Source organism: Crassostrea angulata, chromosome 7, assembly GCF_025612915.1.
Source record: "Crassostrea angulata isolate pt1a10 chromosome 7, ASM2561291v2, whole genome shotgun sequence".
NCBI classification, from domain to species: Eukaryota; Metazoa; Mollusca; class Bivalvia; order Ostreida; family Ostreidae; genus Magallana; species Magallana angulata.
In genome coordinates, this window is record NC_069117.1 from 7,215,814 (window position 1) to 7,236,240 (window position 20,427).

The window sequence follows — 20,427 nt, forward strand, 5'->3', positions numbered from 1 at the left end:
GTGCATTTAATGTTCTAGCTTATTCGTCTGAGAAGAAGGTCTAGAATACAAGCGCCCATTAATTAAGACGTCTATCATACAATTGATGATCAATTTTTCTTACATTGGCTACAACTTGGCATTTTTGGCTGTATGTTGCTGCTCGATCCAAGCAACCACAGGCAACGCGGCTGTAGTCTATTTGTGTCTAAAATCTTCTCTAGTTTTGTAAATCAAACCATTGTTTTGAACCATGTACTTGTATACATATGTGCGTATATATTATAAATTATTATATATAAATTTATGCCTTAATTGATGTTTCTTTTGATGTTATATGATTGTATAAATTTATTCTTAATTGATACAAATATTATCTGTACCCTTTATTGACACGTCTTAACGTTTCAATAATTCAGTGTGTAACAATTGTATTGAATATAAACAAGGAAATAAATATAAACTTTTGTTACAGAATTAATATTAATATCGATGTTTAAATTCAGTGAATTAATGGAAATCGCAAAAAATAAATTAGACTTTTAAAAAGTGGATGCCCAATTTTAAGGGTGGGTAATTTATTCATGAAACAAATTTTACAATTGTCATCCATTTTCTGGACAGTCGTCACAGAGTGGTTAATGGTTCGGTTAAAACGCATTGTAACCGATGCAGTGAACACAAAGCCGATTACCTATAAGACCGGTGCACACAAATGATTGACCACTAAAGTCTGTAAAGTACTTAATAAATTAAATTCTATTCAATTGTTGACCCAATTCTTAAAACCTGACATTTTGGTTAAGGAACTGGACGAACTGGACATTGTAAAATTGTGATGATGGACTGTCCATTTCACACCAGATATAGTGAGTGTTTTTATTCATTGTCAGTTCCGTAAAATATTGGCAAAAAATATAGAGTCACTGGTCCAACGTAACAGTTAAATATGGCGTTAAAGGATTCCTTCGTGAGGGAAGTCTTGCCCTACTTGATGGCATCCTGGTGTGCTTTGACTGTTTTGCTGAATATTATTTTCGGAGTCCTTACAATACATTTAATCAACAAACAACTGTCCTTTACTCCAGTTGCGCAGAGTTTTACGATTCAGTTTATAGTGATTGACGTCATCTGTGACATTTTGGTGCTGCTTCCGGCGGCCGTCGTGAGCGTAACGTTATCCTGGATCCTCACTGACTTGGGCTGTCAGGTGTATGGTGTGGTTACCATCTTTGTGTATCTAGTGACGTTCAGTATTCTCTCCTTGCGTTGTTTTGAGAGAGTCATTAGGATCCGACATCCGGGTCTCCATCGTAAACTGTTCGGCTCGCACCGTCGTCTGGCTGTCCTGATGATGTCAGTCTGGGTCATTGACCTGCTGGTGTCCGGTATACCACTGACAGGATGGACCACCATATCCTATGACTACTACCACTCAGGCTGTTACCCAGTTCTAGAGAACAACCTATATCACCTGATTGTTGTCGCCTTTCTAGGAATCGGACTAGCCCTGATTTTGTTCATTGTTTCTCATGTTGTTATATATAATTCAGTAAACTCACAATCAAGCCAAACTAGAATTGAACCTATTGTTATTAAAAAAGATGACGAGAAAGAGGAATCCTTACCCAGAACCTCATCACAAAACTGGATACATGATAGCGAAGATTCCGACGATAGTGAAGGCAGTGCAAATAGTGAATCGACAAATAGACATAATAAGAAAAAGTGGCTTGAGATTAACTCCTCTCATAACTCGAATAAACATAATATCGAAACTGATGACAAACAACATAGAAGATCCCCACAAAATAAACCAAAACGAAGTGGATCGTACTTGAGAAAACAACAAAAAGAAAATCAAAATGGCGGAAATGAAAAAGACGAGGTTCGCGAGAAGCTTACAAAGAAACATACTTTATTTTCTATCCTGTACTCGGTCTCCACTCACTTTGGGATCTGTTTATTTATGATAATTTTCTGGATGCCTTACTTTGTCGTCGCAATCTGTAGAACTGTAGACACAGAAGTGTTTCGAGGATATTACAGTGTATCTCTCTGCTTTATTTTGCTGACATACACGATCAAGCCTATTGTGCATTACATAAGACTTTATCGTCTTATAAAGACAAAAAGAAGAAACAGGGTGCAGTGGCATAGAGAAATCAAACAGGAGAAATTAAACTCAGAACGAGCAAAAGTACAAAAAATGAATAGAAGACACAAAGGATATATAAGTGACGACGAGGGTTATAGCGAGGAGAGTTCCATAGGATTTGTAACAGATTCATCTGACGACCAAAGTGAAAGACACCAAAAACGTCACCAGATACCAAAGTTGAAATTGCGGGGAAAACTGCCTTCATATGACGAGACTTTAGGCACCAAAAACGAAAAAGGAGAACGCGAAAACAAAAATCATCGTAAAAAGCCCGACAAACGAAACAGTGGACAAAGAAAAACACAGAAAGAAGCACCAATTAAAGGCTTACCAATGCTGAGTAAGAGAAACTGGCACAATGACCTTGACAGCATAATAACCGATGAATCTGGCTCCGAATTTGGCGAGTTTGTAGACGAGACTGTACCGGTTGCTGGTCCGGAGGCTGAGAAAAAACCGTACGGAAGTACCCACAAAAACAAAACGATTACAAAGAAAGCCGTTGAAGAAACTGAAAAAAGAACAACCGTTGAGAAGCAAAAAGGGAACAAAGTTAAGAGCTCTGAGCAAACTTCTGATAGTTTATCCGATGAAAGCCAATATGATGCAAATATTGGGAGTGTTCACATAGCTTTGAAAACTTCCAGGAGTGCGGTATCTCTTAATGACAATTTGAAGTTTGATGACAGAGAAACAGGCAACAAGCAGAATGATGTTGAAAATAATTCAAAGCACACTGATCTAAAGAAAAAAGAAAATGGGAAACCCAGTGAAGTAAAATACAAAAACAATGCAAACACAAGTACGAGTCAAACTGATAATCAAACTTTATATAATAATGAAATCTTTGGTGCTGAAACTAAAATCAAACCCTTACGACAGACGAAGAATATTAAGAATACCGTACGGACAGATGGCTCAAGCAATACTAATAAGGAGACATCGTCTATTAAACACAACTCGACTGAAGGGACTCGAAGAAATTCGGACCAGCAAACAACATCAAAATCCGTTGTACAAAACTACACTATGAACGAAAGAAGAAAGACATACGGTGCTTTAGATACAGAAAAAGAATACACCCTCTATCATTCAAATTCAAAAGAAACAAATTACAATCAAAATATCAGTGCCAGTCTACCAGATAGGGAAACATATTTGAGGAATTCCGATTGTGAGGATTCTGCTCCATTGAAAGTCAACAAGGAAGACAATGAAGTGAAGAAGATTAGTATGGTAAAACAGTATGATGATAACAGTAGTAATGAGAAAGTTGTGAAGAATACGAATCCGAAGCAATCAACAAAACAGCTGGAAGGAAACAAAACTAAAAACAAAAGCAAGAAAGGAGAAAATACTGACGAACTTTTACTGGGGAAAGTAGAAATACAAAATTCGAAAACTGTCCCACAAAAATACAATGATCAAAAATTAACAAGCGACCTATCTGCTCCAAAAACAAGCATTCGAAATAAAAAAGTGATTACAGATGACAGTGACGAAAGATTCTCGGAAAAGGATTTCATCAACAGCTCTGATAAAAAAAACACAGAAACGAAACAACAGATACAGGAAAAGTCCAATATCTATAAATCGGAAAATTCTTTGGAACAAAATTCTTACGACCATAAAAAAGCTACACATATAAACTCAGAACTTGTTAACGAAAAACTTAACGACCAAGGAGAAAATGTTGACATGGACATTCTCGTTGAAAAGAAATCTTTGAATCAATCGTCTCCACTCAATCAAACGGGACATTTATCATCGAGTAAAAATCCTTATGGTAATAAAAAAAATCCAGAAAAAGCTAACGCAAAAACAAATAACCACACAAACGGTTATCCCATATCAGATAATGAAAACAGCTTGGTCTTAAACAGAGACGGGTTAGCAGATACGTATATCAATGGGTATCAAGAAGACACAACGAATCATCAGGAGAAAGTTGAATCCTTTCTCCCGAAAGAGAATCCTAGTGTTAAAAACAAAAGAGGGTTTACTACCAAAGTGAATTCGAAAGCCAACAGAAACACAGAAAGCAGTAGAACTGCTACCGATGACCAGCCATTCTCGAAGAAAAATTATCATCCAAATTATATCAATGATATAAACCAGGGAACTCATGTCAGAGAGGAAAGCGACATTCCTTCTGTGATCCTTAATAAAGACCACACCACAACTCAGCATTATTTATCTGAAATGCCTAGCGCACTGAACGCAACTGACCAAAATAAAAATTATGATAAAGGTAACAATGTAATATACAGGAATGAATCAGAGACCATTGGAAAGAAAATGTCAAATACAAATTTGTCCGATTCGATCGCGGGAAGAAGCAATGAAGCGGATGGTATTGATGAAGTGGACTTTGACAAGGTGTTTCTAAATAGGGATGAGTTACCATCTCAAAGTGTACCCATAACATTAAAGGATATTAGTGAGCTTTCATCCCCAGCAGAAGATAAAGGAAAAAAAGATAATAATCATTCAGCTGAATTGCAAATAAATAAGAAAGAAAAAAAGGAATTGAAAATTCCTGAAAAGAGAGAAAACAATACTTCTGTAACACAAGTCAACAGCAATCCGAGAAAAACTTTTAATATATACGATCCCGAGGAAGCAGCTCCAATTTCCTCACGTTCACTGGACACCAAACCGTCTGAAAACTGGTACAAAGTAAAATCCAAAGTAACCTCGTATTTAGCAATATCAAAAAAGGACAAATTTTCTGCCATCCATGGAGATGACAACCAGTATGACCGCTCTGGAGGACGGGAAATTCCGATATCACACATCAAGGACGACAAAGTCTGGAAAGACAAGTTAGCTGACGTTCATCTTATGTGAAAAATTTGAAACTTGTATTTGATTACTGTTATGCCAAATTATTGTAGCTTCATCATTTCTCTGATTCAAATTATTGTATTTTGTATATGTTTATTTCTTTATCTTGAATTTTAAAAAATCACAAGAGAAGTCAATATTTTTTTTGTGCTCTTACGTTAACAAAGTTGAAAAATTTATCGATAATACCGGATTCTTTAAACAAAATCATTGATTACTAGTTCTTAATAATGCTTGATGCAAAGGGTATTATCTAGAAGTGCAATCAATCCACTCTTTCCCATGGTATATATAATAAATGCACTTCAATGCAAAAGTCATTATTTTAAATTAACACTTTGATGAGCTCAACTTAAATGAATTCATTGTTTAATTGTACTTTAAGAACACTAATGTCTAAACCATTTGAATGCAAGAAAAGTAAACCAGTATAATTTATATTTCATTAAAGTGATTGTCTTAAATTTTGTTGACACGGTATAATAATTTTCCTTTCAATGTCAGGTAGTCCTAGTATACGACTGTTTAATTTGATGTGTCTATATATACGAAAGCAGGACAAAAGTTCTTTGTATATACATTATAGTGATTTTTGTTTGTATTAACGTTTTTTGTTTTTTGGAATTTTTTTTACCAACATTACGTTCTTTTTGAACACGCTATTTACAATTCTTTTTAATCTTCAAAATACAAAAAAAAAACTCTCAATAAATTGTTTTAAACGATAAGGGTGTAATGTATATTATTACTAAAACACCTTTTCACTAAAATATATAAAAATGTAGAATTAGGAAGACTGTTTCTCATTTATAATTGATCCCTCTCTTCAACAATGCTTTTTTTAAGGATAAAAATGTGCTGTTGTTATATAGCAGCATTACCCTTATAACACACACACACACACACACACACACACACACACAGTTCATTCATTTCTTATGATTCTTTCTTAATCAATCCTTCAACAAAATCCCTATGGATAGAAGATTTGAATTGGCAAACAAATGAAACCGAGTGTTAAAAAAAATTGGGCCTAATTACATGAAGTGATTTACTTTAATAAGCTTAAGATAATGAAATTAAAGTTCAATCTAAAATAGGTCGATCATTACGAAATGGTGTATATTGATCTAAAATAAGTCGATCATTACAAAAAGTTGTATATTAAACTTTGGTGTGCATTATGTTTTGTCCGTATTTAATCCTTTATAAGGCATTAAGTACATATGGATCTCAGACGTATCACATATAGCCGATATTATTGGCGGATCACAATTTGTGGATTTTGGCCTTTCAGATATACATTTAATTTTGGCGGATATAATTTAGGTGAATCCATTTCGAACTAAAATATAAAGATAGTAAATATACAACTAAAGAAGTATACCATATATAAACAATCAATATTGAGACAATAATGTGCACAACACATACCAACACTCCTACCATTAGGGTTAATTACATACCTGGTGTGAGAAAAGTAGGATGGTGATTTAAAGGTCAAATTCTAATTTATAGTTATGTTAAATAAAATTTACATTTGCCTATCTTAATCAGCATAATGATGAATATTTTTTTGAATTTATATAAATCGCCAACATAGACCAATATTTTATCCCAGCCGAAAGAATACAACTATTTTATACGATAAAGCATTTTTTAAAAAATGTTAACTGACAAATGAAAAAAAATATTAGAACATCCATTGTAATTAAATTTAAAGAGAAGTCTTGGTTTTTTAAAGGAGGTTTGCACCTGAAATACTAGTAATGTCAATCATCTGAAAACCAACTTGATATAAAGATGGCGACTTAAAATGATTTTATGATTTTATACAGTATGACTATTGAACAAATGTAGTGATAATAAAAGTAATATTTAGGTCAAAGTTTGAAAAACCGTGTTTTACTGGTGGCTTCAAACACCAGTGCATAATGAACACAACATCAGTTGTTAAGATTGTTAAGATTGTTACAGAAATTCGGAGTATTTAAATTATAACGCAAATAAAAAACTATTAAAAATGTCATTTTTCCAAAACTTTGTATACAAATAGACTTACATTTAATGTCAAAGAAAAACAAATGTGGGGGTCACACGGCAAAAATTGATATATGGCTTAAAATAAGCTAATTTAAGGGGAATATTAGAGTGAATTTATACTTATAAACTAAATATGCCTGAATACTGTGGAATCATTAGATTTCATGGCCACTCAATTTTCGTGGAATTCGTAGGTACCTCTTGTCCACGAATAACCACCCTCCACGAATTATTAAATTAGAGTTATAATGTCATAATTCCATTTTTAGATATAAGAGATTACACGAAATTACATCTACACAAACCTGTAAATGTTAATTAATCCATGAAAATTGGCCCCCACGATTTTTCATGATTCCACAATATATCGATAGAAATATCTCAAAATATTATTCAAATATGTTTTTCGGAACAAAAGGAAAATATCGTAATACATAAACTATATGGAATTATGGTCTGCGCTGATAATAAGGAAACTAAGATAGCAGTACTCTAAAACTACTAAATTATGTAAATTGTTCATTTTTCCTTGAAAACCTTTTTGCCACAAACACATTTAAACATCATTTGAATAAGATCAAAGGAAAAATTTACATTGTGAAATAAATCAAGACATATCAGTTTAAAATCGCATGATTTGAAACAATACGGCTTATTATTTTTAAAAGATTGATCGCATTAGAGAAACTTTACGGTTGAAAAATTTAAGAGGGTTAAAACTAAAAGTTCACTAGTTTAAATTTCAATTACACATAAAACAATTAACGATGGGGATCTACGAAAACTGAAGGCAAATCTAGAAGTATGACAGGGGAAAGCGTTTCTTAGGATGTCTTTGGAAGAAATTCTCTTTTGTTATGCTGAATTGAAAAGGAAGGATTCTATATGGTCTTCTTTATTCTCAAAATTCTGAAATAGGTTAGTGAGAGAAAATGGCGGACGCGTACTCATATCTGGTTGCAATATTCCTCATAGCGACTGTTGTTGTGAATTTTATCATAAACGTAGTCGTATTGGTTATGATGAGAAAGAGAAGACTATATGTCATCGTGGCAAACAGACTTTTCCTTCAATTTGTTCTGATAGACTTCATTGCCTGTTTCTTTGTGTTCATCCCGGCAAGTGTCACAGCTATTTTGGAGTCCTGGGCTTTCTCGGATCCTGCGTGTCATATCCATGGTGTTGTCTCGACCTTAGTATACATTGTGATTTTTGGACTGCTCATCGTTAGATGTGTTGAGAGAATTACAAAAATCAAGAACCGTGAACTACATAAAGCAGTTTTTTGTTCCAATTGCCGACTAATGCTTGTTTCGTCAGTGGTATGGTTAGTTGGAGTAGTGGTATCAGTAATTCCACTTTCAGGATGGGTATCTTTTAAATACGACTACTATCACTCAGGATGTATTGTGCAACTAGAAGAAAGTGCTTTGTACCTTTTTTTAATATTTCCTCTCGGTGTTGGTATCACTGCTGTTTTTGTGATTATAGCTTTTGTCATTATCTTAAAGGCAGACAAAAAAATCGGCGATATCGAAAGGATAAACGGAGGTAGAGGGGGTTGGTACATGGGTAACGGAGGCAAGCCTGATGAAAACAAAAATCCGAACATGGCAACAGCAAGTGCTAACCTAATTATCACCACTGTCTCAGTGATATTCTTCTTTCCTTATTTTATGATAATGTTCATCAGATCAGCAGGAGTAGATATGTGGAGGGGAGCATACAGTATATGTCTAATACCAATTGTGCTAACATTTACTCTACGACCTTTTATTTATCTATTTCGACTTAGAATGTCCATAAAAGCAAAGGAAAAAAATACACCTCGTCTTCCAAGTGATAAAAAGAGAATACTGGCTGTGTCAAGAAAAGGAAAGCGACGGACATTACCGAATGATGAGAAAAAAGGAGATCCCGGTGAGCCAAACTATTCATCTGACGAATGGAGCGAGTATGATGAAGAAAAAGGTAAAACATGTTGTTTCTTTCCAAAATCAAAAAGATATGATGAAAAGCATGCCTCTCCTCCTCCTTATGTATCTGTCCCTGAGAAAGCTCATCCAAAACCTTCTCCTCTAAAACGGATAAAAGACAAAGCCAAATCAGATAAACTGCCTGGCGATCCCGTGTTTAAAAAACCAAGTCTTCATGACACAAAACCTAGAAACGACGATGTAAATGATGATGAAATGTCGGAATTTTACTTAGATGGTAATTCGTCTGAGAATGAATTTGGCAAAACTCCTAAGAATCGATTATTTGATAGGAAAAATAATAATTCCAGTTCCAAATCTCAGTTAAAAAATCAAGATGATCCCAGTGGAACGAAAGATGGTGAAACGTTACAAAATAGAAAAGATTCAAACACCGATTTGGAAAAAGTAGGAAATGATCCTGATTCATTTTTATCTCCTCGCATGATAAACATTCAAGAAAAACCAAAAAGGAAATCAAAAAAGCAAACTGATAAAACGGATGAAGAAACCCTTAGTAGCGAAAACTCTGAAAATGATAGAAAATTAAGAAGAAAACGAAGACATCGAAGAAAACCAAAAGGGCGACCATCTGATGATGAAAGCGATTCTTATTATTCATATAGCGAAGATGATAGACCATCAAACAAAAGAGGAAAAACAAAAATTATTGTTATCAAACAACGGGCAAAATCATCAGATACGAAAAGAAACTCACCTAAAACTAGAAAAAGCAATAAAATTGAACCAAAAGAGAGCAAGGAACCAACTGTTGGTGAAACCCTAAGAAAACAAAATAAGTTAAACCCTTTCTTACGTCCAGGCGTAGATAAATCCGCCAATAATGATAAAATCAAGGGTGAGAAAACCCATAATTCAGGCTCAAACGATTCGGATAGCAGTTATGACTCTGATAACAGTTCTGAGAGTGATGGCAGGAAAAAGGCGAGTAACAAAAAATGGTCAGACAAAAATGAGAAAAGAAAAAGTTTAAAAAAGGACCAAGATGATCAAAGAGATGAAGAAAATAACAAAAGGAAAAAGCAAAAAAGGAGACCAAAAAATCATTCAAAATCTGATAGTAATGATTCTACAGATGATGCAAGAAAACGTAGAAAGAAACATAGAAGAAACAAAACAATCAGCAATGACGAAGATTCACAAACTAATGAAGAAAACGAAAGGACGGCGGGCAACAAATCTAAACGAAAACCTATGAAACAAGGAGAATACAAAGACGAAATTCTCTCGGATGATTCAAAACAACCACCAATCAATAAAATACCAAAAAATGTTGACACAAAAACGTTTGGAAATACAAAAGACGATATTCCAAATGGATTAGAAAACGATATCAACCCGGATATCGACGGAAACACCATGAATGAAATGTTACAGAAAAATATTGATTCTCAAATTGTCCCCATTGTTCAAAACAACTATTATATAGACCCAACTCGAATGGGGAATCCAGTCAATCCGACTCAAAGTAGTATGTCAGCTAGCATGAATGGACAACCGCAAAATCAAAAAGGAAACATGAATCAACCAAAAGCAGAATGGAATAAATCTGACGCAAACAACCATCCAGTATCCATGACTCATCCGACTGAAACGAAAAATGCTTTACCCCGGACTTATAACAATGCCCCAGTAAATGTGGATAATCTACCAGAATCTAAATCGTTGAATCCGATGAACGAAAATGGAAACATGAAAGATGTTAATGAAAATCTCGGTAATGGGGACCCACTAGAACCGTACAAAAGAAGAAAACTTGTTCCAAATGGTTCAAAGGGTAATGGTACTACTTTTGAGGATGGTTCCTCGGACAAGAAATTTAATCCATCAGAAACAATGGGTCTGGGTGATCCTATCATCCCACATAATCCAGACGATCACTTTAAATCAAAGCAAAACGATTCATCAGATATCCATAAAAGCCCTGATAATACAAATTACAAAGAACCAGAAAATGTCCTTGACGTTATGGGCCCTGGTGAAACAATTGAACCGTACAATGATGGCAAATACAATCCAAGAAGTCAGAGAACTTTACCCAAAAACATGAAGAACTTAAACAGAAATAACACTCCATCTGAAAATCAGATTAATGACGAAGATTTGACACCAATGCAAGGCAACTTCAATAAAAGCAAAGATCTGACAAATATTCTAGGACCTGGAGATCCGATTATTCCTCACGAAAATAGTGAAGAAGATGTAACAGATTCTGAAACTGATATGAACTTCCCAGCCACTGGGTTGAAAAATCAGAGAAATCAGAACCCGGAGTATATTGTTAATAACCCACCCTATAATAATATTGATCCCTATGAACATCATCCTTTAAGAGAAAACAGGAGCTATCCAAATTTTTCAAATCCCTACGATGAAAATTACGTTCCACCACAGAATCCTTACCCGTACAATCCAAATTTTAATCCTATTTACATACCAAACACCATTGGTGGTCCAAAACAGCACCAGAATTATCCTTATGTAGCAAACGGAACAAACAACAGACACAATCCCGAAGAATTTGCCAACTATCCAGATACTCAACATCAGTACAGTCCAAAGGGTATAAGACCACATCTGAATAGTGGTGATAACCCTTTTCAAGATCAAAATCTTTCAAATCATAGGGATAATCAAAACAATAGGAGTTATCCTCATGTAACAACAGGACTTGACAATGATAATAATGGTGTTTATCCTAATAAAGGTCAAAATCATCCAAATCCTAGAAATATTCCATACGATAGGAGTTATCCCAATATAACAACAGGAAGCATGGAAAGTGGACTTGGAAATGCTAATAATGGTGATTATCCTAATGAAGGTGAGACATTTTCAAATCATAATCCAAACAATAGGAGTAATCCTAATATAACAAAAGGGAACAAGGGAGGAGGACTTGACAATGTCAATAATGTACCAAATTACACAAGTAAACCTTTGCAGAAAAAATCTCTGAAAGACCCAAAATACTTTGATCCATATACTTTGAATGAAAATGAAAAGATACCATATCAGCGCCATGCAGCACCAGATATGCAGAATTCTTCTGAACGTAACTCCGGTAAGGGTAGACCTAATCTTCTTTCCCCTGGCTACACCGATGATTATCCAAACGAAAGGATGCCTCTTCCCTACCATGACAAAAGAAATTTAGGTGAAGAAAACCAGCCCCCCAAAAGAGAAAAGCATGGATTTCCTATTGAAAACCAGAGAGAGAAAGCTACAAATCCTAATAATGATAATAATAATAATGGAAAAACTACCAATTCATATTTTCCACGAAGTAACATGAATTCAACCGATCAATCAAACAAATTTTCAAATGATCCTTACCAGGAACCTAACAAGAAAGATAATCCTGCACAGTTTCAATACATTAAACCAGAGAACGCTGATGATTATCCAAACGAAAGGGTGCCTCTTCCCTATCACAGCACAAGGAGTTTAAATGAAGAAAACCAGCCTAAAGATGAAGAGAAGCATGGATCTCCTTATGAAAATAACAATTTCCCCTCTGCAAACCACTCTGGGAATACCAAACCCACTTTACAGTCTAAAACAAATCAGAGCGGTCAGTCTGAAAACCCTGATACATTGAATAATAGTCAAATACCTTACAATGCAGATCAAAATGATTTCGATTTATCATTTCCAATTAAACAGCCTAACAAGAACAACAACAAACCACAAACTAGTGAAATAGGTCCTCCAAAAAGTTACAGTTCTATAAATCAAAAACCAGTAAAAAAGAAAGCACAACCCTTAAATTCCAATGTTACGTCAAACCCACAAAAGGATGAAACGCAAAAACCCACAAGTAAAGGAGTTTCTAATAGATTACATTCCGAACAAGACCCAACAAGAAGGATCAGCAAAAACAATAAAGAAGCAAACGAAAATTCAAAGGGGGTGAAACATAAATTGCCAGAAGATAACCAAATCAAGTCAACTCAAGATAATCAACCCCAACCTAGAGTGAATTTTAGTGACCCAATAGGCCTACCACAAAGTTATAGTTCCATTCGTCAGAAGCCAAAAGGAGGCCAAGCCGTTAAAATTGGTCAACAGCCTCCCAATCTCAGTCAACATTCTACGGGTACTGGAATCAATTCAATTCCGCATTCTAACAACCCAAACCAAGTGAATCCTGATATACACAGCAAACCAAAAACTGATGAATATTCAAATCCTCTAAAATACAAACCTACGAAAAACACGGTTAGTGCGCCGCGATTTGAACCTTCTGAGTTACATCACTACTTGTCTAATGATGATTATCAATCCAAAGACAATGCCAACACTCCTGGACCAAACAAGAATGCACCAGGCAAAACTAAACTCGGTAATATCTCAAATCCCAATCAATACAACTCTGATGTTAAAAACAATGCCCCGGAAAAAAATCCAATATCACACAACATGGGTCCAAATAACCAGAGTGTGGTGCCTGAAGATATTAACGATGGAAGACACAATCCTATGCACAAAAACTATCCACCTGTAACAAATTCTAACAACGGGGATAATAACAATCAGCAGCAGCATCATACAAATGATTCACAGGATCAATATATAAACGGACACCCTCTTCAAAATACTCACCCTGGTACCAGAAAACCCCAAGCAGTATTCCCTAATAGCAATGGACAATATCCGAATAGTTATAGAAAGGATCAGCATATTAATAATTCGGCTTCACGTGGTCTGGGTAATGGTACAAATGGAAGAGGGCTTCAGGATCGGCATCCAGATTACAATAATCCTTTAGCTAATCAATCTAAAAACATAAACCAAAACACTTTTGATCGGTACAATGTCGATTCACAAAACGGCCAAAGCTCAGACGGTAATAAAAATGCACACATGTATAACAAATCGTCAAAAGATAATGGAATGCCAACAAGAAGTTACAATGGTAGTAGTACGCAAAATGAAAATGATCCATCAAATGCAAATGCACAAGATCAAAACGGACACTTGTATAACGAATCATCAAATGACAGTGGACAGACAGCTAGAAATTTCAACGGAAGCAATACTCAAAATGGCATTGATCAATCAACTGCATATAATCACAATAAAACGCCCCGTAGTCAAGGTAAGCAAAATTCTGACAAAAAAGTAACTTTTGAACAAAAGGAAACATCTTTAAAGGAGAACAGTTTACCAAAAAATGAAATAGAGCCAAAACGATCGACGACCCTTAAAGGAAAAGAAATGTGGGATACGGCCGACAAGAAAATGGCTGCGTATTACCATCTGACTCGCATAGATAAATGGGACATGGTGCATGGATACGACAACAAATATGATAAGCATGGAAAACCAGCGAAATCTAATAGCGAAAAAATGAAGAAGCAAGTGAAAGACGTCGACCTTTTGTAAAAGCCATAGATTATTGAAAGCCAATCAAGGCATGAAACTAAAATGTACTAAATGTACTCGAAGTGCATTTTTACCGTAAACAGTTTAAATACTTCGAAAAAGATGACATAAATATATTACAAACCATATCATTTAAAATGATATATTTTAGTTGTGAAACAACAACACATGTATTTGATTGTTCGTAGATATATTTATACACACATTGAGGCTGTCGGAGCTATCTTGGTTTGACCATGTTTCTGTCCATTTGTTTGTTTTTATTTGTGGTTTGTTTTGTTTTGTTCCGTTTTCTTTTTGTTTATAGCAGTTTCTGTACTATAGTTACAGGTTCACAATCCCACTGTTATATGAAATTTTTAATGAAATATAAAATATCATGTGACTTTATTTAATAGTTATTGCCTTTATAACTCAATGTTTCGTGGGACTGGTAGACAGACCAAGGTAGAGTTGTCTTTCTTTTAAGATGATTAGTCAACGAATTCTTATTTCTGTGCAATTAAAAAAATGATCACACTGCCACAACATTGGGGGTCCTATCTACTATAAGATATAATTTAAGCTAGTAAAGAAATAAAGAATAATTCATACAAAATGCGAAAAGGGTATGTCCGCCTGATCATTTTTCATACGTTTGAAAATGGCGTTATAAAACGGAAATGATTTCTAGACTGTTTCTTCCAAATTATTCCAATTCTAAATCTGGTCTGTGTAACAACATTCCTTAAATATGTAATCCTACCCTAAAGAAACTTTTGTGACGTACCAATCATTTTACTTTGACGGAGGGTTCGACACTTTTCAAGTTGTGATAACGCGCGGTCTCCTGTAATCCTGATATTCATATCAGATTTTCAGTAAGTCCGCACGTATTCCGAAATGAAGTTTTCTGTTTTATTTAAATCACAACCCAACCGATTGATTTACAAAGACAAAAACGGAATTCAAAGTGTTCCCTAAAAATGAAGCAATGACTTCAATTCAACTGCAGATCAAATTGTTCTTAATATGTTTCGTGAATTTAATGGATGCCAATTATTTGGGAGGGACAGTAAGCTGGATGCACTTTAGATCTGTAAGTGAATTTCGTTCCCAAAGACCTTTTTTTATACCTTTAACTTCCCAGAACGCTATTATTGGTAGATATACATTAATAACATGGTTTTGTAAATTGCATAGTTTTTCTTTTATTATAAAGTCTAACATGTTGCACAAACCTACAACGTATTTGACATCTTATTTAACTGTGTCATGTTGACAAATAATTTTTTTCAAAAACTTTTCATCTTTTTAATAAGTCAAGTAACCAAATACTTTAATAAAGTACAAACAACTTCTAATGACAAAAAAAACTATACATAGAATTAATTGCTATTCGCTATGGAGATGAGAAAATGATTAACATGTATGCATACTTATAAATAAGTAACCAGCAAATTAAAACTATTTTTAACTTTAAAGAGTTTGGAAGAAGGGTTTTTTCGTTCACCATAAACAGAAATTTTTATTTTTAATGTTAAGATTATTTCAACATAAATGTATTTCAAATAACATGGACCTAAAGTAACGATTAGTACGCGTCTAACCTGGAGAATATCAAAACATCACCCGACTATCAATAATGATAAGAGCAATGCAAGATAATCAAATATTTTTCATTGTCATATGATCTTCAAAAAACTTTATTACAATTAAAAGCTGTAATCAGATTTATAAATTAGCTGACAGATATTAACAATCAGTCGTCAAACTTTTAATTCACATTTATATTATGAACGAAGCCTATATAATAATAAATTATTCTGTAGACTTGTCTGGTGATTTATTCATACGCAGTAAGCTAAGATATTCTAACTTCATTGATAGTTGGGAGGCGTAAGATTTACATACCGTCTTACCTGGGTGAAGGGAACTGGGCCGTGTGGACAGGGGTGCTCACAGAATAACCTTTATACACAAGGGAATTTACCGTCATACTTGGTTGGACTCAGCTGGGTTTGCATAAGCGGTTGTGCAAATGGATCTGTAATCTTGCATGACGTAAATTATATTGTGACGTCAGTCAGCACTAATTCTTCCGGTTGGGAGCAGGGAGAAGGATTCTTTTTCTACAACTTTGTCGGTTCTGGGCCCTTCACAGTTACGTATGTTATCTACTTAAACAACAATAAAGGTATCCTTAAACACTATTGTAAACATTTTCCTCATGCTTAAGCTCGTTTCTGTAAAGGTTGGAAGGTGTACCATGGCAAGGGACACCTGGTACAAGTCGGCTAGTGACAGTGGTAGATTTGGGGATTCGTAACGATACAGCCACCAACCAAACCAAAGCATTACCGAATGCAAGTCCCATCGCCGCTCTTCAACCGTATGTAGGGTAAGTCTACAATTTTTTGCCATTTGTATTGCTCTATTAAAGTATCATAATACAAACTAAGCAATTTTGGTCATGGAACGTAATTTGTATTAATATTCTTTTGGCTTGTGAAATCTTCATCATGTTTAAAATCATGAGTATTCCGGATTGAGAAACGATTACAACATCATTTAAATAATATTTTTGTCCATGAGATGGAATAGAATACATGCAAACTTCTATCCTCTAGATATAGTATAATATCAACTTAGGATGCAACTAATTTAATGATTTATTTTGCAAAGCCAAGAAATATTTGATCACTGTACAACCAATATCTGTCATTTTTTGGTTAAAAATGAATTAACGAATCTATGGCATTGGACTCCCAAATAAACATGGGGATTTTCAATATAGACATCAAACGTAATTTAGATCATGAAGGTATAATTGCAGTGTTCAGTATTCATGTACGACGAAAGTTTTCATTCCGGTATCCGATCCCGATGCTGATACAATCAAATGTCGCCTTGCAAAGGCAACAGAATGTGGAGATGTTTGCACAAACCTGCCATCTTTAGGATTCACTTTGGACGAAGTATGAAAATTATCATGTGTCTTCAGAATGACCCTTTTCAAACAAATATATTGTTTGAAACTAACGAGTTATTTTATTTATTTTGTAAGGTTGAATGTACTGTGGTGGTTTCTGCTACTAGACTGCATGGTTACAGACCTGACAAGGACTATCAGATTACCCTAATGGTCGAAGACTTTCCAGATTACACCATTAAGGTTGGATCAGAAGTCAGATCCATTCATAAACCTATCAGCAAAATTCCACTACAGGTTAGTTTGAATCCTGTCATTACATGTATTTCGTCCTCTTTGTGGCACCATCAGAGCAACAAATCATTTGAGAGGTGTTTGATTTGATCTATTTGTTGACAGCTTACGGTGAGGGTGATCTACGATCCGAGGCCGTGTGGTTACAATCAGCTTTTGGAGAAGTTTGTCGAACCCACTAGAGAAGATAAGGTCAGAATTTCGTATGGAGGGCCTGCATTTGGACTGTATCAAAATGGTGTTTATCTTCATACTGCGGATATAACGTAAGATGTAGTACTTTTTGATGCTACAGTTTTGATGCTACTTTGTATGATATGGCCGTAGACCTACAATGATTACAGAAACAATTATTGATTTTTTTAACAATATTATTTTGCTTCAAATTTATCCTTTTAACTACATATTGCACTATGAAATTTAAATATCAGAAGCTTTTTATATGATTGTGTTCTTAGAAATACAGAGTTCATGGTCAGTGTTCCCGCCAGGATGGAGTACGATTTGCTCAATGACGATTATTTGCAACGCTCTGACGTCACAAGATTATATTTCAATATGACACCCTGGTTCAACCAATCGGGAGATACTATGTCCTGTGTCTGGGGAAGACAACATAATGGGTATATGCAAAAAACAAATGATATACATCAATAATATTCTACGAAAGCTGTCACCCTTTCCTTACACAAAACAACATTACACTCATTACCGTATAGAGTGTCTCCTGCAGAAAGAAAAAATAATCATCTTCTTTTTTTTTAAAATTCAGATTGACAACCACAGACAAACGCTGTGTGACTTCTATAATGTACGGTAAGTACATTAATAAGGAAAAGAAATCACACATTTTTTTAACTGACTAGCGCAGAGATAAACCATGTTTTACAAATTTTATAGATTTAAACAATTGCCGAGGACATAACCCCTGCTTTCATGGAGGGATTTGCTTTAATCTGTACGGCCGCTGGACATGCAAATGTCCTCACGGATTTAAACCAAGAGACTGCTTGCAACGTAAGATTGGTCATTTGGTGGTTATTGATTTATCTTCCGATTTAATAAATTCCAGCCAACATGGCTTTCTTTATACGCGAATAAAACATTGTGTTTTTAAACCACACCGTCCAGATAAGACATTGTGTCCATCAAAAGTTTTTTTTTTCCGATTGGTTTAAACAAAGTTACGGTTTTAATGAAAAAGGTGTAAGAGACTGAGGAATTAAGAAAAATAGATGTTTAGATTGCGTATACATAGAACTATGTAAAAATTTTCCGTACATGAAAAAAAACCTTATCTTATGACAAATGAAAAGATACAATCATATATTTAGATCATAATGATGCAATAAACATTTACCAGGTGTGACGTGTGCCGACTTCCCATGCAAAAACAATGGGCGTTGTAAAGACACGGGGCAAGAATACATCTGTCAGTGTGACATTGGTAAGATCTCTACTGCCATGTAATATCTTTATTGCTCGACATCTTTTAGCTTAAACTTTTACAAGTAAAATTTGCCCATGTGCATACTTAAAGTTAATCAGTTTAGCAGTACAAAAAATTGTTATAAATTTGATTGACGCATCTATTAACAGTTTCAATTTTCGTTATACGTCCAATTCATTGACTTTTTTCTGTAACACTGCATAAGCAGAGAGAGAGAGAGAGAGAGAGAGAGAGAGAGAGAGAGAGAGAGAGAGATGTAAGAGTCGCGAAATGAAGAATGATAAAGTTTGTTATGATTTTGTATTTTTCTCCAAAGAATATAAAGGTCTTGACTGTGAAGAAAAATACAATATTTTTGGCAAGTACATTTTTAAACTACTTGCACTGTTATCTTAAGTTTATTGAATGCTGACATTAATATTGAAATAAGATATATTTATCTCTTAAAGTATTGGTTAATGAGACACACAAAACCTTGTGTACTGAATTTTTTGCACAAAAATAAACCTACGCAAAACGATCTATTTATCAATTTACCTATTAATATTTTTTTAAATTTTAATGTGTATTTCAGAATCATTGGACGGAAAGGTACTGTTATTTGAATTGAAATGAAATATTGACATTTAAAAGTTGCTTTAATATTTTCTACTAATAAATCCATAAAACGTTTGACTGTAAAAGCATTTCGATTTTGTAGAAAAAGCAAATAAAAGAAATAAGAACCTAAAATTTAGTGTTACACGTCAATAACAGCTATAAAACAGTATTTCTATATAAGTTTTTCTTCAAATAAGTCGTGAACTTGATGACTGGTAAAATAACTGATGTGCATGTATAACTGTATAATTGTTGATTGATTCCATTCTCAGATTATAGAAGTTAATTTTACCCACCGGATGCTGTGGCCATTCGTTATTTGTGTGTTTGTTGGAATTGTTATGTTGGGACTTGTCTCATTCTGTTGCTGTTGCTGTATGTCTGGAAAATCTATCAATCAATCAAACGGCGTAGAAGGACAGTTAACCAATGGGGAGCCTTCACCCGATCACATGGGTACTACGTGGACAAAGAGACTACGCCCACCGCCATTGAGACGGAGCAGAAGCATTATGTCCTTGGACAAATGACTATTCATTAAAATTGCCAATTTATAAAGTCCAGTGTAAAAAGTTGTAACCCCCCCCCCCAAATATATAATAATAATAATAATAATAATAATGATCAATTAAAAACTAAAAAAAACCCCAATGAAAATAGATACACAACAATATTAAATTCAACATTCACTAATATCTATAAATACAGGTAACTTTTGCATTTGCACCTGATGGATTGAATAAAATTGAAATGAAAA

General features: G+C 34.5%; 2 protein-coding genes across 2 annotated transcripts; both read left to right on the forward strand.

The window, feature by feature from the left end:
• The first annotated feature begins 8,826 nt into the window (after nt 1-8,826).
• Nucleotides 8,827-14,415, forward strand: LOC128156334 (putative uncharacterized protein DDB_G0282133). Its single transcript, XM_052818432.1, has one exon. The coding sequence runs from the start codon at nt 8,827-8,829 to the stop codon at nt 14,413-14,415; it is 5,589 nt and encodes a 1,862-aa protein (XP_052674392.1).
• An 870-nt stretch (nt 14,416-15,285) lies between these two features.
• LOC128156345 (uncharacterized) lies at nt 15,286-20,427 on the forward strand. Its single transcript, XM_052818444.1, has 13 exons — nt 15,286-15,493; nt 16,285-16,562; nt 16,649-16,795; nt 17,231-17,372; nt 17,462-17,623; nt 17,726-17,886; nt 18,079-18,243; nt 18,393-18,436; nt 18,521-18,637; nt 18,984-19,067; nt 19,387-19,428; nt 19,645-19,661; nt 19,943-20,427. The coding sequence occupies exons 1-13, from the start codon at nt 15,389-15,391 to the stop codon at nt 20,198-20,200; spliced, it is 1,722 nt and encodes a 573-aa protein (XP_052674404.1). The 5' UTR covers nt 15,286-15,388; the 3' UTR covers nt 20,201-20,427.